At 34.2% G+C, this 27,568-nt stretch overlaps 1 protein-coding gene across 1 annotated transcript; it reads left to right on the top strand.

Annotated features, from left to right (window-relative positions):
* Positions 1 to 451: 451 nt before the first annotated feature.
* LOC136815201 (laminin subunit gamma-1-like) lies at positions 452 to 27,568 on the top strand. Its single transcript, XM_067071649.1, has 27 exons — positions 452 to 1,357; positions 3,018 to 3,251; positions 3,514 to 3,619; positions 4,420 to 4,587; positions 4,874 to 5,364; positions 5,664 to 5,831; positions 7,095 to 7,349; positions 7,751 to 7,931; positions 8,360 to 8,509; positions 8,836 to 9,114; positions 9,512 to 9,860; positions 10,844 to 11,096; positions 11,724 to 11,846; positions 12,195 to 12,474; positions 13,298 to 13,524; positions 13,795 to 13,972; positions 14,391 to 14,584; positions 14,893 to 14,986; positions 15,524 to 15,661; positions 16,495 to 16,745; positions 16,927 to 17,235; positions 17,580 to 17,975; positions 18,544 to 18,827; positions 19,327 to 19,468; positions 19,992 to 20,168; positions 20,774 to 20,918; positions 27,420 to 27,568. Exons 1-27 carry the CDS (start codon positions 818 to 820, stop codon positions 27,560 to 27,562), a joined length of 6,255 nt encoding a protein of 2,084 aa, XP_066927750.1. The 5' UTR covers positions 452 to 817; the 3' UTR covers positions 27,563 to 27,568.

Below are 27,568 nucleotides of genomic sequence, written 5' to 3'. Positions count from 1 at the left end.
TGGACTTCATCACTGATCTTTTCTACTTTTCCGTCCGCCATGTTTTAAGTGTTGTTGTTCTTTAGAGCCTCGGTCCGCTGGTCATTTTACAGGCTAAAAACGCCCGAATTCAACACCTTTCCGCCCAGGCGCTTTCGAATGTCATGGCGATAATCACGTGGGCAGTCGACCCGACGCTTTTTTTTGATAGAACTACTTTCACTTTCGTTTATTTATTTGTTTGTTTATTATGAACTTTATTGCATTTTTTGTCTTTTTTTCTCTCAATATTCTTCGATTTTTAGTAGTTCAAGGTTTTTGTTCAACTCAATTCAGAAAATATTTTGCCAAAGCCTTTTACCAAGCATATACATATTTGATCATTTATTGGATTCTCCCAACCATCCATAGCGTCTGTCAACAAATTTGAAATTCGGAAACATGTAAATTTACGAAACCTTGTGAAGTTTTCACCTGTATGGATTGAGCTGGGGACCCCATACGAAGCAAGCCTTTTTTATTTTTGTTATTTCATTTTGTTTAGACTTTTTCTCATCAAGAAGAAGAAAACTTAACAAATCGATAAAAGACTTTTCGAGGGAAGAAAAAGTTGTGAAACTATTTTTGTGTGTTATCAAATTACTATGAGAAATCACAGCTTTTGGCCGTTTCATAAAACGTTATGACAATAACAAATTGATTTAATGTTTTAAGAGTAAAGTGAGCAGCTTTCAAATTTCAAAAACGATCGAGCTTTTTGATTGATTAACTGTTGCTGAATTTTTGGAGCAGGAAATTGACTGTAAAAAGGAACACATAATATACAAGAGACTGCAAGATGAGATTTGGATTTGTCAACATTATCTTTATCACAAAACTGTTTGATTTTGTCACTTCACAATGTGCAGATCAGCTGCCTTGTTTTGCTGCACCGTTAGATATTTCGAAAAATGAGGGATTTAACCTGAACATTAACTCTTTGTGTGGTTCACCGCCTGAAGATTTTTGTGCTGGTGTTGATTGTAATTTTAAATGTGATGGAAATGACCCTACCAATAGTTATTCCCCATCAAGAATAACTGATGCTTATGAGCTTGAAACCTTCTGGAAGAGTAGGAATTTTGATGAACCAGTAACGATGGTGTTTGATTTTGGATCAAAAATGATTTTACATCAAATTACAATAACCTTTCAATTTGAGTTTCCAAATGGCTTGTATATTCAAAAATCTAGTGACGATGGCACAACCTATCTTACATTGATGTACTATGCAATTCGCTGTAATGATACTTTCCAATTAGCAGAAGCTAACAAATATAATAGACTGGATGTTCTTTGCTTTAAGCTAAATCCAACATCAAATCAACAACTATATCAGGTACATAGTCAATTAATGGTATTCTTTTACATATTTGTTTGAAGGGGTTAAGCAGGGAATAGAATCAAAATAGTGAGGTCCATGCTCTATATGGCCACAAAAAACATTTTAAAAAAGTTAAAAATACCGAGTGACTCAGAAAAAAGTGTTTGATGGCTGAACTATGTCGGAAATAATGTGAAATTTTATAATGAATTCTTTTGTCATTATAAAGAGGTCATAAAGAGGAAAGGCAAACTTAAAATTTGGTATATACAGTATATAACTTTTTAAATTTGGTTCAATGGTTTTCAAGTCAAGCTTTTTAGGTCACAATATGCTTTTGAAAAAGTCAAAAATTAACGTAATGTTATGCAGAAAACCATATATATACAGTATTTTAACTTCTTTAGTGACTTTTATGAACTCGATTAATGATCTCAGCTAATTTTCAACAATTATCCAAAAAAACTTTACTGTAGCAAAAAATAGGGCAAAAGTAATTAGCTCTCTGCAACGCATACATCATAATTATTACTTTTCTTTTTTTTAACATTTTATATATGAGTTGCAATCCCACAATTCAATGTGAAGTGAAGATTAATGCAAAGGTTGATGGGATTGGAACTCATATAAACACATCGAGAGTAATGATTATGTCAAAAATAAAATCTATTTTTAGATTCAGTGTGGTGCGCTATTCTGAGCGATTTTTCAAAGAAAATTTTGTGAAAAAAATATGCTTAATTTGATACCAACTTGATGACCTGATTTGCAAAATTTTTGATACAATGAAAATATCTTCTATATTAAATAAATTTCATATTTTATGTCTGTCAGGCTAAATTGGTAGGCCAGTTGCGATTTCATATGGTTTATCAGGGGGTTGATTTCAGTAGGAAACAAGGATTTTGTGGAGTTTTGAGACAAAAGTCTCATTTTCTTTTGAAAAAGCAGTACACAATACGTCGTTGTTTTAACTGAGTGTCTGAAATTTAATTTTTCATACATGGTTGAGTGAGAAAATAAGCACTCACTTCAGTTAAACCCCCGCCCAAAAAGGGATTTGAGTTTGAATTGAAGAAGCCCCTACAGTGACTGTCAAACGAAAATAATTCTGATGACAATTATTCAAAATATCATGTGATGTCGCTGCAAATTTTTGAATTTAAGAAGGCTTGTCACTTTCTCTTTTTATATTTGAAGTATGAAAAGGTAATTGCAAGAAACCATCCACTAAAGGATGCACTCCGGTCGTTGATGAAAAACTAATTCAAATTCCCTTAAATATAGAATTAGAGAGAATCAAATGTACCATCTTTATAATTCTAAGGGCTTGACGATTTAATAAAATTTCAATTCTTTGGAAGAATAATTATGAGTGGATTGGATGACTTTCATGCAGTTTGAAGGTTTAAATATTTTTGATTAGTTTCAAAATGAGGGTTTAAAATGAAGAAAATAGAATAAAGTTTTTCTATTGGACCAAAAATATTTTAAAACCTTGAACATTGCTGAATTCAAAAACACTATTCAGATTATATTTAATTTATCTTTGAGCTCATTTTGATCATCAGCTTGTGGACTGTAATAAATTGTCTTAGAAATGCTAATAATGATTTTCCTTAGAAAATACCCGCAGTTTCCAAAAGTTATTTAAAATACGTACATTCTATTTTAGATATCATATGCTCCAAGAAGAGATAATTATGTAGCTACTGAAGTCCTGAAAGGAGGTATTGTAAGAGATTACTATATTGCAACAAATGTCAAAATTATTTTGGAAGAGTTTTTCAAACCATCAGATTTCAACCCGAATGTTGCTGATAGAAGAAAGTTTTATTTTGCAATACGTGATGTTGATATTCAAGCATCGTGCTATTGTAATGGAATGTCAAACCAATGTGATGACAAGGTAACCAGTAGCATGCTATTACATTTCTGTTGTTCTACATAGTCTTTCTCCGAAAATTTGAAAATAAAACAAACCTGAAATAAAGCTGTATCATTCATAACAACCACAGCATATCATGTAAACTCCCTTATGAATACTCCCTCCTATAATTAGTGATCATATTTCGTTTTAAATAATTTGTTTTTTAGTCCTTTTAAATATATATTATGATATTGTGATTTGATGCAAATATCTTTAACCATCATTTTTACTGTTTCACAAGGATTTTGGGAAGTGTGTTTGTCAGAAAAATACAGAGGGCAACAACTGTGAGCGATGTAAACCACTTTTTAACAACAAACCATGGACATTTGGACAAGCATGTGATGGTAAGCTTGCAAGACTGTCAGGCTTTAACTGAAGTTTTACAAATCTTTCATGCTCACTATATTCAATGTTATTTTCTAAGCTTCTCAGTCTCAAAGGGGCAAGTCGCACAACTCAGCCAAAATCAATGACATCTTTAAAATCTGGGCTAATTTGTGTCATCACAAGAGATTTATGCAAATAAAATGGAACACTCCAGTAAATCAAACAATACAGAACTTTTTTTAAGATTCAAGAGCATTCTAAGAATGCCAAAAAACATTTCTGAAAGTTCCTTAACATTCAATTCATTTAAAGGAATGTCTTAGAATGAAGAGGAATTTCCAAGTCATTCTTGAACGTTCTTCTGGACTTATTTTAAATATTAACCTCTGGGCACAAAGGATTGTTTGTGACAAGTGTTCTGGTGCGCTGTGGAAGGTTCAGGAACACCTCTCAAGACTGTTCCATTTCAATTGTATTTTAAATTGCTTGTGATGACAGATTAGTCATGTAAAATCAATTTTTTGTCTGAGAAGAATAAACTTAGCTTTGACAACTGGGCAACCGAAAAAACTTTAGGTATAATATTCCTTATCAAATAATATCAAAGCTTGCAAAAAGAAACTATAAACAGCCAAAAAACAGTTTTAAAGACTTGGCCAGTGAAACAATAAAATATTATGTATATGTCAGATTTGATCATTTTTATAGAAAAGTCTAAATTTCTTTTGTGTTCATTCATTATGAAGTGTTCAGATTCATCTTTACTGGTTACATTTACATTTACATCTGACTGAAACAAAATTTATGCACATTTTAGGATGTACCTGCAACAACCATGCATCATCCTGTTTTTACAATGCTGCTAAGGGAGTTGGTGTTTGTCAGAATTGTATTCACAACACAAAAGGAGATGAATGTGATGAATGCAAGTCTGGTTTCTTCCGCAACACAACCTTCTTGATATCATCTCCTGAAGCATGTGCAGGTCAATATATGTTACTTGTTATTTTTATTAATTTAATTTAATTTAATATCAAAGCTTTCTAAGCCAAGGCAATTTAGATTGTTTCATTTGAATGTTTTTATGTAACTTTCCATACTTATGTCGTAGCAAATGAAGTTGTTTAAGTTAAATAATCGCACTCATTTCACTGCAATATTTTCTTATATTTTCAATATTTAAGCTTGACCAGGTCACCTTCCAATCATTCAAAACAAAGCCTGAAATAATTTGAATAATTTACCTGAGCTTTTTGCCTTTTCCATTTTAGAATGTGATTGTGATACTGCAGGAGTGTTATTTGGCAGCCATATTTGTGACCCCTTATCTGGTAAATGCATTTGTAAAATATTTGTTGAGGGTGATCGTTGTGATACATGTAAAGATGGCTTCTTTGGTCTATCTGGTGAATTAATTCAAGGTTGTGACGTATGTGATTGCTCAACATCTGGAACAGTGGCTGGTCAACAAGTTTGCAATAAAACATCTGGTCAATGTTTATGTAAAGAGGGTTTCACTGACCGCCGTTGTTCTACGTGTAAACCAGGTTATTATGGATTTCCAGTCTCGGCGCCATCTCAATGTGTAGAATGTAATTGTAATCCATCAGGTTCTGTGAACATGACCTGTGATCAATCAGGACAATGTTTTTGTAGAGACTTTTATTTTGATCGAACTTGCAGTTCAATACGTATTGGATACTTCTCAGCTAATGTATGGCAACTATGGTTTGGATCTATTTCAGCAGTTGTCTCTTCCCCAGTAAGTTTCTATTTACCGTTTCCCCATTTTTAATCTCATCAAATTATGTCAAATTGTCCCACTAAAGTTGAGCCTGTTTGTTTTTTGGGAGATAAGTTTTCGTTCATTAATTTTATCCTTAAACACAGTTGTAAAAAGCATATAAAACAAAAAACTGTTGTAATGCATTAAAAATTTATCAAATGCCATGTTTTTAAAACATGCAAATTTTTACTATGTTTTCTGCTTATAAAAGTTTTTACACTTAACCATTTTAAATTAACAAAAGTTTTATTTTGGTGTCTTTTCTTTTGACATAGGTTGCCTATACTTATCGCTCAATCAACATTACTGATGCTAGTGGAAACACTTTTTTTGTGCTTGGCTATGTTCTTGGTCTTGATCCACTTGGTAGAGAAGTCACCAAGTTAACTTATACTTTTGATATACCTGGTATCTCAAATTATGAAGTCTTTGTGCAGTACATGGTAAGTTTTTCAAGTTTTTTTTTAAACAGTTGATGTTTCTAGATGTCATGTTTGATTATGATCATTCTTTTGAATTCATTCAAGCAGAGGAATGTAAAGAGAATGAAAAACAGCTTTTCTGATTACTCAAAGTTCAACGTTCACTTCTATTGAAAATGCTATTGTAAAAACGTTGATTAGGTCATTAAATGAAAGTCCAGAAAAGACAGCTCGCCATACAAATCTGATGGTTTCTACATGATTTGACGATAAAAATGAAAATTTGTTTTTTCTTTTTTGGCTATTACTAGTTTAATTTTTAAGAATAAGGAGCAATATTTTTATAGCAAAAGAAATTCTTAACGCAATGATATTAAATTGGTTCTTGTAAAACTGTCAGAAGTCGAGTAAAATCAAGATGAAGTTTCTCAAGCTCTAGCTTACCATATTATGGTGCGGTCATGATGCGGTTATATCAGTAGAATCGCTAGGAAATTCTGAGCAAGAAGAAATAGTATCTTTTCGTATAGGAGAGGTGTACCCAAAATATAAGCCCTAAAAATTTGCGCATAATCAGACTTGAAACAAAAGAATTTTGTCACAAAACGCTAATTATGCAGATTTTTGATAGCGACAACAAAAGAAACCTATTTACTCGACATAAACTCCCTTAAGGGCAAGAGACCTGGTATATGACGAGCCGTTTTTCCATTGTTTTCAAGAAGCTGTTTTTCCATTGTTTTCAAGAAGCTGTTTTTCCATCTCTTTACATTCCTCTGATTCAAGCATCCCGCTTATCAACATATGACTTTTTCTTCTTGACTGATTTCATAATTCGCTACCTTAACGGTTACCGGTAAGGCAAAAGGTCCAATCTCAAAATTAGTGTTTTAGAAAACTTAGTTTGCAGCTTCTCTAACTTAAAATTATAAGATTGGTCTTTTTTTATTGTGGAGAAGGACCCTTTCTAACAAGGAGAAAATTGCCAATCTCTAAATTTTAAGTTAGCAAAGTAAAACATTTTTAGATTTCTGGGACACATATTTTGAGATTAGACCTTTTGCATCAAGAGCGGCAATATTGGAGTTTTTATGAAAGAGGTCTTACCCAAGCATGCTTTTACTACAGTGGTTTTTTAAGAAAGAGGTTTTGTTCAGTATACCAAAGTACAGTACACAACAGTCCCCTTCTGATTTTAATCTAAGATACAAGACATTATTGATTAAAGAATCCAAGATGCCAGCAAATTATACTTGTGTATTGAGTTTATTATTTTCTTCCCAGAGTGCAAATGACTTCTCAAATGCTCAAATTGTATTCAATTTATTGAGTGGATTTACACGGTACTCTTGTAACAATGGGGCAAACTATGTGGAAACTAAAGTGGCAACAACATTGGTTGGAAATCTTCCATCTGCAGATAATACAGCGTCTTTTGGTACTGCTTGTTTAACAAAAGGAAGATATTCAATGGAGCTTTGGTTTCCAGCAAACAGTGCATCTTTTCAAAGCTCAACAGCAAAGATTTTCATCATGGCGGTAATAACATGTCACAATAATCTTTTTTTGAATATTCTAAAAATAGATTAGATTGGACTGCATGTTGTGACTTCTGCATTATGTCAGCAATGCATTTTAATTTAGTGAAAATAATCTTAGACAAGCATCTATTATTACTAAGGCGAAAAAATGTCAAACTTTTTCATCCAACATGATTACGCAAATGCATCCAACATTGAAGCCCATATAAAAGTGGCATCAATCTCATAAAGACGAGAATCAAACTTCATCCAACATGATATCCAACATTTTTCTTAAAAAGTTGCAATTTTATGACTTGCACAAATGAACCCAACATTTCATGCAACAATAATATTGGATCCAATGTTGGATGCATTTGCACCGGCCTTAAATATAACAGGTGATGCTTTTATTTTTAGATGCTCCTGATACCAAAGTATCAGCATTCCATCAGATACCTGTCAGCAAATCTGCAAACCAAAGCCCAAATTGTCAAATATTATGGACTAGCACAAAATCTTCAAGTTTGGTCACAACAAGAAGCCCAAGGAGCTGTTTATATGTCCTATCTGTATGGCTCTCTGTATGATGATGGCTTTTGTAAGTAGTCTTTTTTCTTCTTCTTTTTTTTCAATGGTAAAAATGTCAAATTATTCTATTATTCTGACCCATCATGAATTATGTCTCTCTATTGTGGCGAAAAAGAATTTTTTACACAAACCTTGCAATAACCAGAATTCAGGATATTCAGTTCTTTTCTTAAATCTTCAATAAAGTCAATTAGTTCTTTTTGCTTTGTTTAAAGTAACCTGTTGGTGAGAGGGTTAGTGAACTGGAAGAAAACCTCCAACAATAGCATGAAGATAATTTTCAAAAAGAGTAAAACACGATAAAATGAAACTATAAAAATAGTGTATGATAACAACCGTAAAAATTGTATAATGGGTTAAATACCTCATTTTCTATCCTTCTATATAATATGACACTTAAGACAAGGATAACATTCTTAACTTTCTCTCCTTTTGTAGCTTGTAATTGTGATCCAGTTGGTTCAATCAATCCTGCAGTCTGTAACACTTATGGTGGTCAGTGCAACTGTAAACAAAATATCTATGGACGTACTTGTTCAACCTGTTTGCCAGACCATTACAATTTCACCTCAGGTCTAGGATGTAGAGGTAATGTCTTTTTCAAATGCATTTAATAACATTATTTTCTTCATCAAGCTTTGTGGCTTTTTTTTAAGAAAAATACCACAACATGACAGATCGTGCAATGAATGTATCAATCATAAAATCTGGCTAGATGCAAACCAAACCCCAGACAACTCAATGAAAGATAATAAATTCATTTAGCTAGGGGACTGTTTCTTAACTATTTTTTATCCTAATAACCAAAGTTTTTAAAACAAGAACTGATAAACACCGAGAAAAGTTCTTTTTCAAGAGCCTCTTCGTTGTTTTATTCCTTTTTTAAAGTAATACTTTTTTTTCTCTTTATTTAGAATGCGATTGTAATCTTGAAGGCTCTGACAATAATTCATGTGATCCGAACACTGGCCAATGTCCATGTAAATCTAATGTCATTGGTCGTACGTGTAATAAATGTGCTCTCAATTATTATGGAATTTCAAGTGCACAAGGATGTCGTGCATGTGCTTGTAATCCGCTTTATTCCGTTAGCTCCTCTTGCGATCAGAGTGGTAATTGCAGATGCAAGCCGGGTGTCAGTGGAGCCAAATGTACACAGTGTGCAAATGGATATTACGATTTGACCATCAATGGTGAGTTCTATATTCTACCAGTTTTAAACGTCGGAAATCTTTTAAGACTTAGCGCGTTCATAGCCTGGGTTCAGATTCTGGGATTTAACAGCCCATGAAACAGTTTGGGACAATTTGGAATGTTGCAGAATGTTGTTGCATTTTTATTGAATAAATTAAGCTTCAACGCTAGAAATAAGCAACGCCTGCTGCTGCAAGATTAAATAACATCTAAATTTCAAATTTGTCATCATTATGCAACATTTTGAACTAAAAATCACCTTTGAAATCTTCTTCTCCCATGATTGTGATTATTTCAGTTGTATAAGAGAATTTAAAAAACTTAAAAGCTAAGCTGCAAAACCTAATTGTTTTTGCAATCTTAATAAACCGTGAAATTTCTTTTAAATAATTTCAGGGTGTAAATCTTGCGATTGTAATCCTTTGGGTACAGCTGGTAATAGATGTAACACTGCTTCTGGAATCTGTAATTGCAAAGCTCTCACCATGGGCGAACGATGTGCAAACTGTACCGTTGGGTATTATGGCTTCAGTTCTGAATTCCCAGACACTTGCTTGAAATGTCATTGTACTGGTAAAACGAGTGACTGTGATGTTGCACCAGGCTATTACATTATGTTTGTGAATACAACATTTTCGACACGTCGGGATAATAATCTGTTAGAAGGATGGAAATCTGTGGATGAGAATGGTGTCAATACTGGTAAAGGCTCTTGGAATTGGGCACCTGAATATTCCATTGAAAGGTATTTTTGAATCACACTGTGATGTGTACACTCATAGTGTTTATTCAAAGTCTCTCAATTTCTCAATTTGTTGGGGGGGACCTAGAACCCCATTCGGAGCCATGATTGTACAAAAGGAGGATTTTCTGTCTTAAAATTTAGCAAATTTTGAGAAAGCAAGGAATTCATCAGTTAATTCATTCATGCATTACCATCCATTCATCAACTAGTATATTAAATATCCATCAAACAAAAATTTCAGAAATTGTGCTTTGGCTACTTTAATCGTAGAAATTTTAGCGAGACTAATTTTAGCATATATTAGCGAGTCAGGAAATTTTTTTTTTTTGGATTTATTTTAGCGAATCACGATTTCAAAAAATTTCGCGTGGAAAAATTTTAGCGAATACTCGTCTGACAAAAATTTCGCATGGATTGATTTTAGCAAGGGCAATGATTTAGAAGAAAAAATTAATGCACGAAATGTTTCCCTGAAAACAGTTTCATCCTTTTCAATGTAGTGTCATGTCTTTGTAAATTTACGCCCATATCCCCGGTTACTAAGTAGTTTTTGATAAAAATATGAGAATGATAAAAAAATGAAAGAAAAACATACTGAATTTTAGCGATCTGTCGATTTGGCGTGTTTTAGCGAGATTTATTTTAGCGAAAAAAATAGGGAAAACTCGCTAAAACGTTAAAATTAGTCTCGCTAAAATTTCTACGATTAAAGTAACTGATGTTAACTTTAACACCACTAGGAAAGAATTTTCCAGTTTTGAAGAGTCGAATAATGTTTAAATTTTCGTACCTGCGATATCGTCAATAGAATGATTTCCAATAATTTGACGTCATTCGAAAAAGGTGACCTCGCACCCAGTCCTATTTAAGGTTTGCGTGGTAAATCGACCGAGTGAGGTATCTTTGATGTATTAAAATTAGGGCTAGTGTGAAAATAATGATATTGATGGATAAATTAATTAAAAGACTGTCCTTCTTTCTAGGGGTTTCTTGAAAGTTGACGATACCAACAACTCGCCACAGCTCTACTTTTCGGCACCGGATATTTATCTCGGTAACAAACGTTCCTCGTACATGTACTATCTAACTTTTGACATGACACAACAGAGTGTGACAAACCCACGGAACCGACAACAAGAAGGTGACATCATCATTAAAGGGAAGAATCAGAATTTCAAACTGGTGACTCTGGTGACTCTTGTGCCTTTACAATATCAAAGATTTCGATCATACAAGGTTGGTATCATAACTTTCTTTCTTTCTTCTGTCATCTTTAAAAGATTTTGTATTTAAGATTTGTGCTAGATGATTTGACAATAACAAAACTTCGAGGGGGTTCTTGGTCCGGAAAGGGATTTCTGTTGATGAATTGAGGAGATGATTATTCATTTGGCCATAAACTAGAAAACAATTGTATGTGTGGGGCGAATCTTTCGGTAAAAATTAAAAAAAAATCCAGGACCATCAATTCTTTTCTGGAATAGCTCTTAAAGAGGATGTATGGCTGTTTTCGAGCTTATGCTTTAGACAGCCCTTCCTAGCCCTAGAATTAGTATATTCAGGATGGATTGATCGATTGCGTTCCAATCAGTAAGTTAGCACTGAGATAGCAGGTATTTTAGTGTTTCTACTTATGATCCCTTTCGTGAAACTTACCTTAAATTTAAAGTGAACTGTAATAGACGATATCGGCTTAACGAAATATCCCCGAATGATTACCCATGATGCATTGCGCAAAAAAATTCAGTAAGTCAATATTGTCCGTGAATTTTTTTGCGCAATGCATCATGGGTAATCATTCGGGGAGAATTCGGAAAGCCGATATCGTCTATTCGATTAACATTAATTTCTGATATTTTCCAGATCAAATTTTATGAGAAGAATTGGTTCAAGAACACACCATCAGGAGACAATCCGTCAAGTTTGGAAATGTTGAATACTTTAAGCGATTTAGAATACATTTATATACGAGCCAAGTGGACTTCGGTATGTGTTGTCCTTTCAAATTGAACTAGTTGTTAATTCATTCCAACAGTAAAACAGTATAAGGAGAACTTGCACGATGTTTGGTCAAATTGAAACCACTAAACAGAATTTATGTTACCGCTGCCTTTTACTATAAGATTATTGATCCATAAGTAAGAACTGAATCACTTTTTCGCTGCATTTTACATCATTTGTTTATAGTCTTAAAGCTTTGGTGACTGAAGAGTAACGTATTGTTATGGTAAAGTCTGACATCTCCAATCCTCGTTCGCAAGCATGATTGATTGTAGAGTCTAACTTTTGAAACAATTGACTAGTTACATTATCATATCCTCTTCTTTTTTTTAGAACGATGGTGAATTCTGTGGCTTGTCAAATGTTGTTATGCAATACAGTACCTACAATATTGGAAGTTCTACCGGACTTACACCTGCCCGTAATGTGGAATATTGTAATTGTCCGGTTCAATACAGTGGACAGTTTTGTCAAGAATGCAATGTTGGATTCACCAGAGATCCACCCAATGGCGGTGCATCGGATGATTGCAAAGCTTGCCAGTGTAATAGCCATGCAGCATTTTGTGATAAAGCCAATGGAACTTGTTTCAACTGTTTACACAATACAAAAGGTATATCTTTTTGTGGATTTTTATTTTTTCGGTCAATTTCGGTGAAATGGGGAAAAAAGGAGGAGAGGAAGACCGAGAATCACCAGAAGCCAAAACTTTCTGAGCAAAAGATGAAATTTTGGATTTGAAATCATGTCCCTATAGTATCAAGTGACATTTTTACTTCTTTACCAAAAACTTTTTTAGACAATTTTTCCCGTCGTAAGGCTGTCTTTTTTGGAACACCGCCTTAAGCCAATCTTATTTAAGCGTTTATGAAAATGCCCCCTTTCGGATTACGGCATTATTACTTGCAAACAATATTTACGAAACGGTTTTAAAGATATAATACAGTTGAATCTCATAATGTTCGAAGAGCAGAAAGATTTGAATTATAGAGAGTATTTTAAGAGGGTTTCTTCCTGACGGGAACTGAGAATAAGTTCGAATTATAATATATAGAAAGATTCGAATAATAGAAGCTCAAAATGTATAACCGGGAGTCGACTCTACCTTATTGGAAAAAATTTTCGCGGGAACTAATTTTCGCGGTCGAAAAAAAATATTCGAAAAATTGCATTTCGCGTGTATTAATTTTGCGGTTTTTTTCATTCTGGAATATTCGCAAGTTTTAATTTTCGCGGTTTTGCCCTTTTATGAACAAATTTCTTTCATTTTTCTAGGGATTTTTAAAATTTTTCCATAAAATTGGAAAAAATTGTTTTTCGCAGGAATTATTTTCTGTGATTTTGACGAAAAACCGCGAAAAACTATCAAATTAATTTCCGCGAAAATTAGTTCCAATAAGGTAGTAATAATGTTTTTGATGTTTTCAATTTCCCAGGAAACAATTGTGAATTTTGTAAAGACGGTTTTTACGGTACCGCCACCAACAAGCAACCAGACGATTGTAAGAGTTGTTTATGCCCTGGTGGACCGCACGCGCCGAACCAGTTCGCTACGAAATGTTCACTAAACAATGATAATTCACACACGTGTACGGATTGTCAGACGGGGTATACAGGACAACGTTGTGAAAGATGTAGTGATGGATATTATGGTAATCCTATGGTAAGATGTGACTTGACAATATTATTTTATCCAAAAAGCATTAAATCATTATATGCACAACATCGTCTTACTGTCATCCAGAAAAAAAACCTTTATAATGTCAGTGGTGAAAATGTATTGCCGCGCCCAGCGGGCTATCGAATAATTTTCGCAAACTACCATACCGATGAGGTGAATGTCCAGGGGGGGAGTAAATTAAGGGCACTTACAATAAAGTTGAAGTGTGTTCTTGCAAAATTTATTTTATTAAGATCGAAATTTTTGTTTCAGGACCCACGTGGCAAATGTCAGAAATGTACTTGTAATGGAAATATCGATCCTTCGGCTGCCGGCAATTGTAACACGGAGACTGGTGAATGTTTGCGTTGTTTGTATGACACCTTCGGTAAAGAATGTGAATTTTGCAGACCTGGTTTCTTTGGTGACGCAATAGCAAAATCGTGTCGAGGTGAGTTCCATTGTCTTTTTCCTTCATCTATTGCTATTTCTGGCTATTTCAGCTTTTTTGTGACTCAACCTACAGTTCAAATTTTTTTAAATTAGTAGGCAGTAAAAGATATTTTTAAAGATAACTAAAACTCTTTGCCCCTATCTGACTAATAGAAATAACAAACATTTTAATGAAAATTCATATTTCCATTGAGAATCATCTTTGTAATTAAAAGTGAATCGCTTTTTTTCAGATTATCATATGTACTTCTTTTAGGCAGGGATTTTGCTAGGCTCGTTGTCCATGACCCAAATTTAATCCGAAGAATTTCAAATACCCCCGTTTTTATTTTCGATCGCAATGACAATGCAAGTTTTTCGTCATCGTGATTTACGGCGTCATTTACATCATTTCCCTTATGTTTTAAAACATCTAGCTTGCTCCTGTAATACTCTCGGTTCAGTGGATACGAGTTGTCAAAACATGACTGGACAATGTAATTGTCGTCCCAATGTCGTTGGCAGAATTTGCGACAAATGTGCAGAAAATACGTATGATTTCAACAGTGCTGATGGCTGCAAGCTTTGTCAATGTCATTTGAAAGGGTCGAAAACACAGCAATGTAACCTGGTAAGTTCGTTGAGATTTACATAAGCCCACTAACCTTTGTATACCCTGGACCAAGCTATATCTGTCATCTTTGATCGGAGTTTTTTGAAAGTCTTACCCGAAAAGAAGCAAGCCCGTGTTTCTCCTTCCCGGAGAAAGTTTCCTATCGTGACACGGCTCCCTTTAGCTTGTTTCAGAACTGCGAAGTATCGACCAGGTCATTAGCAGTTATAGACACCATTTCCGATTAAAACAGCGGAAAAACTGGGAAAGTTTTCCATGCAATTAAAAAGTTAATTCCTTTTGTTGAAACTTTTTTTCTTTGTTAGGTAACTGGAAAGTGTGAATGCAATCCGCGTGTGGAAGGGGATAAATGCGATCGCTGCGCTACTGGATATTATGATCTCGACAAAGGATGTTTACGTAAGCAGAAGTTTTTGTTGAAATCCCTACTGTTATCAAAAGTCAAATTTTGTCTTGCAAAGTTTTAACAAAAATGAAATCTTGTTTAAGAAATTAGAACTAATTAAAAACTGAATATTATGAATCAAGGTTTTCATTCAAAGAGCTTTTCTATACATGTAGATGAATTGAATTTATTTTTACCAGAATCTCTTTTGTTTTTCATGTTATCTGTGTCCGAAAAATTGATTCGGAAAAAATTGTCTCTGATAAAAGTTTATCGGAAAAGGTAGACAGACACTTTGCAAAAATATTCTGTCATGATCCCAACTCTTGACTGTGAAAATTTTGGCCATTCCTTTCTTTGACTCTTTTTTAACGAATCTGCGAAATCAAATTCTGCGAAACACAAATATTTTCAGGATTTTGAAAATCACCTCTAGAATCGGTCTTTTTAGGGTAAAATAGGCCATATTGTAGAAAGATTCAGCGAAAGTTTCTTCTCTTTAGGTACCCGATAAAGCTACTAACGATTCCTTTGTTTCCTTTGTTTTTCAGCGTGTAACTGTAACACGTCGTTCACAGTATCAAACACAACTTGCCATCCCCAAACTGGACAATGTCAATGTAGAGATAGTTCGTTAGGTGGACCATATAGCGGTCGCACGTGTAGTGAATGCTCTGTTAATGCCATTGGTAAGTTTACCGTGCTAACAGACCTTTTCATAAATTACGTCACTAACATCACTTGCCTCATTTTGAAATTAATGCCATGGTGATTAACTCCCAGTGGATTTTATTAAAACTACTTTCTATTCATAAAATAATCGTTTAATGTCTTAAGGGACATAATCACCATGGTAATTGTTTGAATACAAGGCAAGTGATGTTTGTGACGTAATTTAATGAAAAGGTCTATTCTGTTTACAGGGTTGGAGAAAAGTTATGAACTAACGATGTTTAATTCTTAGGGGTTTTATGAATTTATGCATCAAGAACCATTTTTCAAGTTTAGATACATTTTGTTAAATTTAATAAACAACTCAATATCAAAGTTAAAATCCTTTCCTTTTTTCAATGCAAGAAATCTTTTTACACCTAGTTGATTTCCAGTAGATATCTAGTGTCGCCAAAATCCCAAACATTCCTCTCAAATAATAGGCTATTTCAGAAAATTTTATCTGTTAAGGAGGTCCTTTTGGAAGATTATAGTCGTCACCTCACCTCATTTTTTTAAGAGGGAATTTAATTTGGTGGATCGGCACTGAACTAATCTTTGGCGGGAATTCAACTTGGCAGACTATGAGTTTCAAGGTTCAAAATTAGGGTGAAAATGTTGAAAATACACCCGTTTAGGGCTTTAAATAGTGAAAAATCTAATGAAATATTATGAGAAAACTTAAATTTGGCGGGAATTTAATACAGCGGATGGTGGAAAGAAAATTTGCCGGGAACTTAATTTATCTACCAAATTTTTTTTCTGCCAAAATTTCTTCCCTTAATAACTACTCTTGTTCGTTCTACTTCAGGGACACCCCCGCATTGTGAGCTTTGTCATTCACCGTGTTACGACAACTGGAATAATTACATCAATCGAGAGGCTAGTGAAATCGCAAGAATGCAGGCTAATGTCACTTCACTTCTTTCAAAATTCGGTGGAATGAGTTATGAACGGATTGAGATGGAACTAGACTGGTTGAATGGTAATTTATCAGCCGCTTCAACATCCTTCTCAGGGGCTAGATATAATACAAGTGAAAAATTGGAACAGTTCAAAGTGGTACGTCATGATTCTATGTTTTTTCGTTAAAAACGCTAAACTGACGAGAGGTGTAGTTTCTGTTTGTTAAAAGCAAGTTCTTTCCTATTTTTGAGTTGGGATGACATTTCTTTCGCGTTTTGATGGAACTGGAACTGATCAAGTACATTAATTAAATAAAAATAATTTTTCTCTTCCTTAGATCGAGACAAAGATTGTCGAATATGAGGGTGTGACACAAGATGTGGAACAACAATTAACCGCATCTTCAGAATTCTTCACAACGACTGTAGCCAAATTCGATGGGACAGTCAAGTTATCAGCTCAAGTCCCACAACCGTCAGCGCTATCATTGATCAAGATACGAGTCAGACGTGATGTACATTTGATACCGATCACTGTAAATGCGTCTTATGTCATGCAGATGGCGGAAGGCTTTATAGCTAGCTCGAAAACGAACAGAGTATCGGGAAGGGCCATCTTTATGACGGTACAAGACCAATACGAAAAGGTAACCTATTTTAAAATCGACTCTCTCTCTAATTCGATATTTAAAGAACGGTGAATTTTCTTCGAATCAGAGAAATACTCGAATTGCCGGTATTATTTAATACCATTTTCCAGCTAAAGGGACTGACATTTTACTTCAAATAACATAGCTGGCAGAAGTTCGGAAAAAAAGAGAGTTTCAGGTTTTGTCTTAAAGGAAAACTCATTTCTGACAAAAAGAATGGAAGTGATCTGACCCAAATCAGATAAAGATAATATAAATTTTGAAAAACCATTTTGAAAAAACAATTTTTCGATTATTTGAATTTGTTTCATTTCGAAATGTTTTGCTCTGTTTCATTGTAGATTGTCTCATCCAATACAACGATAGCTGACGCTGCTCAGAAGTTATCAGAAGCTGTTTCCGATCTCTCAAAAGCGGCGGCCGAGCGCTCCAAAGTCGAAGATATCTTGGATACGCAATACAAAGCCGCATTTGCTACCAACACGTATGAGCTAAAGAAAATTCATGACATTGTTGCTAGTATTATGATTATGCAGAATAAGACTGTTACCATACACCAGGCAGCTTTGACCACCCTGGAATCGGCGAAAATGGTGATTAATCAGGCTGAAGCGAACGCTAACAAGCGGAGATCGGATGCTTCGACTGTTGTGCAGAAAGTCAGTAGAATGAAAGTGGAAGCTGTCACCTTGAAAACGAGCGCCATGAATCAGGAAAAGACGGCAGATGATTTAAAGGTATGTGCTTATTTGCTGTGTAAAGTCTATTTTCCGTTTCAGACGAACAACCTTGCTTTGACCACTGCTTTCCCTCCTTTTCGACCAACGGTTAGACAACTTTTAACACGAGGTTCCTTCCGAAATAAAATTTCTTTAACTTATAAAGGGGGATTTTAATATCTGTAAATGTGAAATATGGCAACCAGCTGTTGTTATTCTCTGATAGTGGCTAGTCCCAAAAAAAGGTTTTGCTTACGTCATTATTACAAATTTGAAAGATGGATACACTTATTAACCATTTTAGCAGCGCGGTCAGAGGACTGGAAATTGATTTTAAAAGGATATTTTTTCTCGGTGCATGGTACTTTTTATCCAAGCATCCTTTCTCACCTCAACGAAAGGGTATCTTATATTCTTCACAAGATAACTCCTTCCCGTTGTCGAAAATACTTCCGTGTATTTTCATTACCAATCTGGCCCTGATGCTAAGGTTGATAAGTCTATTGGTCTTATCAGGTGCCTTTTTGACCTCTTTCTTGCATCTGTGTCGTACTTTTTCTAATTTTTTCTTTCATTTCATTTATAGCGTAAAGTTGACGACGTTCTCCTTGACGTCCAAGAAGAGCTACAAAAATTGTCGGACGCCGTTCTGTCCATTGCGCAATCACGAAATTCGACTTTAAATATTCTGAACTTAGCTTACGAGATTACTAATATGACCATGCCCATATCACTGTCCGAAATACAAGAGCTGTCCGAAAAGATTCAGAACACGGCTATTAACGAGGGGATGATTAATTCAACTTTTGCTGATGCTCAAACTGGATTAAGGAAAGCACAGGAAGTCCAAGAACGATCCAAAGAGGCTTTGTAAGTTTTGAAAGAAGCTCAACCTTAACTTAAGAACAAATTTAGAACATTTTAAGACTCAAATTAAAAAGAAACAACTTATTTCAAGGCCGTTTTTAAAAGTTGAAGATGATTAATAACATATTTCAACCTGAAAATCTTCGAACAAATTAAACGAGCCTCAGTGAACGTGTTAGGTTACTATGGAGTGATTTTTTTCTTTTTCTATTACTTCTATTTGGTTGAGTTGCAGGAGGCTTTGAGGCCTAATGAGCACCCCGTTAGCACCTTGGACCAACCACCCTATTCCCATGGGGTGGTTGGGTTCGGCATGGGTTGACCCGGGCGAAGGTTCATTCACTTGTCAAATGAACCGCTGTGAGTGAGAATCGAACCTCAATCGCCTGTGCAGCAACCAAGGTCACTCACCACTATACCACAGCGCCTAATTTCGATTTCGATTAATGAATAAAGGCTTTTTCATCAAAATATAACATATTATCTTCTAATGACATTTCAGGGATTTATCGCAAAACACACTACAACAAATACAAAACCTGGAATTGACTATGTCCCAGTCCTCTTCCATACGGCAAGAATCGATCAAAGTACAAACTGAAACTGACATCATGATACGACATATACAAAATATCTCGGCTGAGGTAAAAGCCTCTTTTACTTCCTTTCAACATTTTTTTGCTCGTTCAGCTTGTAGATTGTCAGGTTAACAGGTCGAACCTAAAATTCTGCAAAAACTTATAAGCATAGGATATTATCCTAGTTACGTTAAATATGTATATGCGTGCTTCTTCAGTGTAGCTGGCTTTTCCGGCGTTTGTTATAATTATAGAAAAGTTACGAGAAGTGTTTCATAAGCTCCAAGAAAGGTTCAGATCAAATCAAAAAGTTGCGCTAGCGTTTGCAGAAAAACATTCTTCTTTTGTAAAAATCAAACATTTGTTGAGACTGTACTTTTCAAATTTCTAAAGTACCTCAATCATTCTTTTCAGTAAAACGTTAGTCAATTATTTAACTTTTTACTGGTGAAGGAGGCCATTGTCTTAGAGGGGGGGGGGGGGTAATTTCCGGGGGCAGTTGTCTCTGGGAAAATGTCTAAATACAATCGACCTAAAATCTAGATTTCCTAATTTGCATGTATTTCGTTTCTATCCGTTTTTATTTCAGATTGAACAAGTGTACAGTACTACCAGTGGTCAAGGCGGTGAAACATTGTCTCTGTTGAAGTCAGCAATCACACAAGCCGAAAGTAATAAAATGTGTTTCGTAAACGCGAAATCAATGATCGATAATGCAACAGTTGTATCGCAAGCTGCTCGTAAAACTGCTAACGAAGCATACGGGGTATGTATTGTACAGTTCGTTATTTGAGTTAACTCGTTGAGAGCTTGAAAGTCATCAATTAATGTACCATTTCCTTAAATGTGCTTACGCAGCATTTTTAAACAAAATAAAGATAAATGAATATCTCCCCTTTCGGCGTCCGTCACTTGAGAACAAACATTGAGAAATTCTTTTATTTATTCTGCTTTGTCTCCTTTCTATATTATAATGAAGAATAATAACTTTAAAGGTTTTATTTTTGCATAAGTGTTCCCGTTTTATATCAGACACATGTTTCATATCAGACACATATTTCATATCAGGACAGTGTCTACTTATTGTTATATGCTGGTATAAGCAAAAAAATGTTTTTCTTTTCCTCTTTCTGATCAATCTTTTTCCACACCCGTGTAAATCCAATGTGAAAAAGCTTGTAAATTAAAATTGACGAGTAAGCAAACGATATCACTCTTATTTAAAAACAAAACCTTTAAAGTGATTACTTCCCAAAAAATATTTGAAGAGTTTTACGCATTGGAAAGATTGAAAGGTTCACAACAGAAGAAAATGTCAGACGTCCAACCAAATTATGTCTAAATGAAATAATTGACTCTCTTCCCCTTCAGATCCACCAAACAAACAGTGAGCAAGTTCCACAGTATGCCAAGACCATCAACGATCTCTACATGAGTACTTCTACTATTCATACGCAAGCTGAGATGGCCAAACAAAGTGCTGACAAACTTTTTGATGACGTCACTGAAGCTGAAAGTAAGTTATGATTTGTTCATCCAGTGACTAGCTTTGAAAAAGATCGTATGCATGGATAAAGATTACACATTTATAAGAATAAGAATATACTTTATAAGGATTCTCATGACTCGTGATGGAGCCAAAAAATTATGAATATAGTAAGAATATCACCATCATGGAATTTGGCAACAGAACCTTAGAATGCCATTTTTAGAGCATTTTTAACTGTGAATTGTCAATTATCCCCAAGTACGGTTCAATACTTTCACAAAATTGCCATTTTTTATACCAGTATGTATAAATGTTACATTTAGGTTAAATTTTGATCCTAATCAAACAAGAATACTGTAAGAATTATTTTCTGAAGATTTTCCCAAAAAAGTTTTAAGAATATCCATGATGAAAATGAAAAAAAACAAGGCCCTTAAACTGGAAAATTTCTGTAATAAAAGTGTCTTTGAATTAAGACAGATGACTTTACCGTTTTCTAAATAATTGGGGTTTTTATCGATCTTAAACAGTTTTTTGAAAACAGTTTGGAAAATTGGACTTCCCCTCTTTTGGAAACCTTTTCTGCTCTAGATTTATGTTTGGGCCAGTGAGTCGGTCAGAAATTTCAGACTTTTGGAAACTTTTTTCGTTAATAAATTCATCTATGGGCCAGTCGTGAGCCGGTCAGAAATTTCAGACGCGGGTGCGGGAAACAATATTCTATAATTCAAGTTCTACTTTCCATTGGTTAAAAAAATTACAGTCTAATTTTTTTTGTTGAAAAGAATACATTTATACACCTTTTCGATCGTACTCGACAGTTGCAAGGCGGGCATTTTTTTGTCCGTTTTACCACCCTAAAACTGTCTCAGTCTTTTTTTCGCACCTAAAGACAATAGAAAAAAGTGTAAAAAAAGGATTTTTTAGTGTGGTAAATTAAATAATAAAGTGGCTCGTGCCTGACCGTGTGACTATAGTCGAAAAAGTGTATTAATAGTCAAATTTAGGCCCACCTTTGAAGTTGAATAAAGAGGTATGATTAAGCAGTAATTGTAAAAGAATTATAAAGTAATAATCACAATTTTGTAAGATTATAACCTGAAAGAAGAGGCTCTCAATTTTTAACTGTGGCGAGAGTCATTTCTTATGATGTCATTTTTGATATTTTTCTTTGCCCCACAGCAATATCGCGTGTGCGTGCGTGTGTGGTATTATTCCGCTCCATATTTAAAATTGGGGGTATATTATGATATACAAGTGGCTTCCTTGACGGAATTTACTCTGAGCCTCTTTTTATAAGAAACTTAAGTTCAGTGATGCAACTTAACTGTCTGTAGACGGAATTCGAGCAATTCCTATATCGATAATATTTCTAGGGGGTAAACCGAGAAGGATTTCCAAGTGATCTAAAGGAGTGTTCTATACATTTTCCAGGAGGTAAAACACTGGTTTTAGTTCTTCCTCCCTCACTTTAAGGTACGAAATAAATTTCGCCAAGGGTCTTTTTTTTGGGTACCCACATATTTCCAAGAATTTTCTGTTGGCTTTGAAGGGCCTTTGAAAACTTTCATCTTACCCTCTCAATGGATATTTAATGGAACACCCGTTTTCTTTCTGTCATATAAACCTTAGAAGAAAATCCATAAGATTTATGTCTAATTTTGGAGATTCCTTCAGATTCGCTAGATTGCTGGTTTTTTTTACCCTTCGACAGCTCCTGAATGGGCAATTTCACTAAAATGAGTGACGAAAAGGTCGTCGGTATTTTGGTGATGAGCTTGTGATGATGATGATCAGTGTTTTTACTATTGATGATGTCGGTTTCTTAAAAAATCCGTCGGTATTACGGTTTTGGCAACCCTTATTTACCCTAAAAACCGGATATCCTTAACACTTTACTTTGGAGGTCAAATCATTTTTGTAAAAATCAATCAATTTTCTCGTTTAAAACATTTCAATTGTTTAATGTAGTTTTTATGAACAAAATTTATTATTAAAATACCGCGGGTGACCCAGGAAAAAGCATGTTGTCTTTTTTGACGTTTTTTAACTGTTTTTTATAATGACTTTTGAATTTATACCTCCATATCTCATACTTTTCCAAAATTAAAAAATGATACATCAAAATTTAAGTTTGTCTTTCCTCTTTACCATGAAAAAAGAATTTAGTTAAAATTCAATTTTTTTCGGACACAGTTACCCTCCAAACTCTTATAATTTTTCGTGGGTCACCCGGTATTTTTCTCTAAAATCCCCCTAAAAGCCTTGTGCGTCCATCCAATGAGAGCGATTTTCAGAGCACTGCTAATTCAGGCCATCTGTAAGATTTAATTATACAATGAGCACGAAGCCACTTCTGTATTATGATCGTGAAAAGTCGTGCTTCAATTGCCACCAGTTTTCAGGACCCATTGTTCAGCAGTAGCGTAGACAAGGGGGGGGCGCAAAATTTGTGTTGGAGAGCAGATTTTTATGACACTGTTTATATTCATAATATAAAAAAATAATTAGTTTATCATAAAAATCTGCTCACCTACACAAATTTAGCGCCACCACTCCCCCCCTTGTCTACGTTACTGGCTTTTACGTCCCATTTTATTGCACAGCTTGATCTCTTGTTCATAAAATGGCTTCTGCTATCTGAGATGCAGATGACACTATAAACCTCAAGATTCCTTTGTAATTTTAACCAAATCTTTTCTTAAAAGCCCATTAAAAGCGTCAGCATAAGTTATCGACCACCGGGGGCGGTTTCTTTCATAGTGGTACGCTAATCTCGTTTTGCCTTGGCTCATTACTTTGTCTACCATTTACTTTCGGGTTTTTTAACTAGATTACCCAGGTGTTTCTCTTTTTTTTCCCTGAATGTCTTTTATTCGGAATTGAATAATCGAGACATGAAAAATGACTATATTGTAATCTCTTTTTAATGAATAATCTAAAATGTACTGGAGATGGCATGTAGGCGTTAGTAATGTGCGCGCGCTCTTTCGCGAGCGTGATGCGTGATGGAAGGCGGTCGTTTCAGTGTGGTTTAGATCCACACTGTGACCTAGTTGTAATCTAATCACCGCTAGACTGGAGTCGTTTATAATGCATGTAATACTAATAATAAACACAAATAATGATACGGGATTTAGTTTGTATAAACGACTGGAAGAATCCGGTGTTCCAGCCTTATAGATACCGGGCCTAGCTACGCAGAAACTTGCGTAGCGAGAAAACAATTTATCAAGCAACAACAAACTCTCAAAATAAAATCAACTCAAATGAAACGTTTTTAACACACAAATCCACACACATTTTATTTTCAAGAATTTTTTTTGAGCGGGAAAAAATTTTAATTGCGATATTGACACTTTTTTTTTGTTTGGAGTTAGTGCACAAAGGTTTCTAGACGACTAAAATTTACTTTTTTGCTTTATTTCTAATATGTCTGAATTAGTCACCGCAGATAATTATTTTTAGGGTAACTTTTGGGCCATAAAAGAGGTTATTTTGGATGGGCATACAGTGTTTTAGCACTTAATGTAGTTGGTTCTGGTAGAAAAAAAAAGAGTGACTAACTTATACTGAGAGTCATACTTCAAAATATACACGTTTTTTATAAGAACTGTATACGAACATAAGTATCCTAATAATATTAAGAACAAGTTAAGAACATTTTAAGGCTTTGCAGCAGACTCTAAAGTAAAATACTCGACTTCTTAGAAAATTGCAGGAAAATACTCAAAAATGGTAAATATAAAATGCTAAGAACATTTTAAGGCTTTGAAACTAAAAAAAGTAAGAACATTCGAATGCTTCAACAATTTTGGATGTTCTCATAGAAAAATTATGTATCTCAAATCACGTACGCTGTTATTTTAAGTGCTTAGTTATGCCTTGAGAGAAGTGCACTTGTCTTTGATGGTAGAATTCATCTCCTCTTACAAAACATCTCCTGCTTTAACCCTATTCAACCTAGGCTTTAAGGGGCGGTTCAGAACTAGGGGGGCTTTTCCTGTACCACCCCTTAACTTTTGATCTAGTGGATCTTTTCCTGCTTTAAAGGCGTTCTTTTAAAGCTATTGCTGTAGAATCCTACCTGGCTAACCTATATTTTGCATTGACAGAAAACACACCGTTTACTACTCTCGAGCACCGCATAGCTAAACCAACGATGAAAAATCGACATAAGAATCAGCTTCAGATTGTTCTTATAAAATTGTTCTTATGAAACAAAAACGTCTGTGTATTTTGAAACCACTTCCGTACTTTTTAAAATCCGTTCTCCACTTTACCACGGATATCCGGAGGACTAATATAAAATAACAAAAATAGATTCTACGTACAAATAGACGCCTATCTTTCCAATAGATCTATATATCTTTTTTATAAGAAACGGTAAATAGGAGGCTCAGTATTTCTTTTTTTTTTTGGTACTTTGAACCTGAGATTGGTCTTAAGACTTTTTTTATGCCTTTTTACCCTTTTCTTGGCATGAAATTTACCGATTCCAAGGTCAGCATTGTTCTCAAATTATTCTATTATATAAAATCTATTGATAAATGGATATTTTTAATAACTTACTAATTGATCCAAATTCAAGGTCATTTCCGCCAGTTTAAATACTTAAAATTACTAATAAAGAGCAATTTTCTTTGCACTCTGTTTCTCTCACTTTTCGTTAATTTCTTTTTTGCGTTTCATCAACGCGGTAGTAATGATTAAGTATTTCACTATAATTAGTATCTTAATTAGTGCATCTGCTTTTTACTTTATACGTTTTTATAAGAATATTTTTTATAAGAAAAAACTCAATATAAAAACACAATTCTTTGATGGCAAAAATAATAAGAACAAGTAAAGATTTAAGAACATTTTAAGTTTTTTCGGACTCTAAGATACCCAACTTCTTAGGAAAACGAACAAAAATACTGAGAAAACGGTGAAAATAAGATCATATATCACATTTAATTACATTTTTGAGCTTAAAACCCAAAAAAAGTTAAGAACATCCGAAGGCTTTAAAGATTTTGATGTTCTTATAAAAAAAGTGTCTTGTAAAAATAATTTTTCAGAACGGAAATTCATGTAATGAATTGTTTTTCAGCCAATCAAATTTAGTTAATCATTTTGATGGAAAAACGGTTAAAATTTACTAAATTTGAATGAAAAGTTTTATTTACTGAAATTACATTGAAAAATCTCCCTCCTCCTGTGTCGTCATATCGTCCCCGTCCCCATTTAGTTCAAAATTATCGTGCCCCGATGCAAAATTAGAATTACAGTGTGTCCCAAAAAAAGCGGGCATATTTTTATATAAAGTAAAATCCTCATAATTTATGCGAAATTTTATTACTTGATTACTTAATATTTCAATCTCAAAATCCCACTCAATCATCTTGGGGATTGAATATCTATTGATTTGATTGAACAGAGAATTTTAATCGTATTTCAATTATTTTAAGCCCAGTTCAGGTAATTAGTTTGGAGGATTTGACTTTATGTAAAATTTGTCCACTTTTTTGGGACACATTGTAGCTTTACTTTAAGCTTTGAAATCTTTGATTCTTTATCTTTAACTTGGCTTCCTGTCCTATAGTTACGTAAGCTTAAAACATTTCACAATGACTTTTCTCAAGTCAGTTAAATTTGAATTAAATATACATTAATGTAATCGTTGGATAAGCAAGGGCGAAACAGCTTGTTAGAATTGTTATTATTTTGTGAAGTATTTTAATGACAACACACTAATCTTTTTTGAAATTGCCATCTAAGATAAATTACCTATATCGTTACACCAACGTTCCGCCTTATCTTTGACTAAATCAGCAAAAAAATTGATTGTAATAACAAACATAAAAAAGTTTGTGAAAATGCTAACTTTCAACCTTTCAAGCACAGATTCAGCTTTCAGCACTGAAATTCAATATTAACACCCTGTTCTTTACAAACCCACAGACCCAAAATATCAACCCAGTGGAATAATATACTCTTTGGGTGGATTCAGTACTTTCCTTGCTTGCAATTAGCGAATCGAGTGCATCACCCTATAAATACACGCTTTATCTTTAATAAGAATTTTATTAGAATATTCATGGTGAAATTGGCTAAAAAAATTAAGAGTATATTAAGAATTCCACCTACATGACATACTGAAGCTAAGAATGTCATTTTTAAAGCTTTTTACATTAAACTTGCCAATTATTCCCCAGCAATGCTAAGAAACGTGTCATCAATTTTAGCTTGACGTATATATTGCATGTTATTTTTAAGCTGGGTTTGCATCCTAACCTAAGAATACTGTAAAAATATTTCAGAATGATTTTTCACAAAAGGTTAAAAATATCCATGATGAAATGGAAAAACACCATCCTTATTAAAAAAAGCGTGTAATCGGGCCATAACGGTATCTCATTGGGTGGATTCAGTACTTTTTTTTCTTGTAATTTGCGAATCGAGTGTGCTTGCTTCTTACACTAGCTGGTAAAAGATTTTTTGGTGTAAATTTGTAATTTTGTAATGTTTTTTTTATTTCTTCAGCACTGTTGAACGAATTCAATGCCCAGAAGAACGAAATGGAACAGTTAAAAAGTGAAACCATTAGCCTGGAAGCAGAACTTAATGATCTACTACTGAAGTTTGAGGCTGAAAAGATCAAGTTTAAATCTTGCAATAATCCTTGAAGTTAA

This window comes from Clytia hemisphaerica, unplaced genomic scaffold (assembly GCF_902728285.1).
Source record: "Clytia hemisphaerica strain Z4C2 unplaced genomic scaffold, Clytia hemisphaerica genome assembly, whole genome shotgun sequence".
Classification (NCBI taxonomy): domain Eukaryota; kingdom Metazoa; phylum Cnidaria; class Hydrozoa; order Leptothecata; family Clytiidae; genus Clytia; species Clytia hemisphaerica.
The sequence above is the reverse complement of the archived record's forward strand: the minus strand, read 5'-3'. Positions and strand labels throughout refer to the sequence as shown.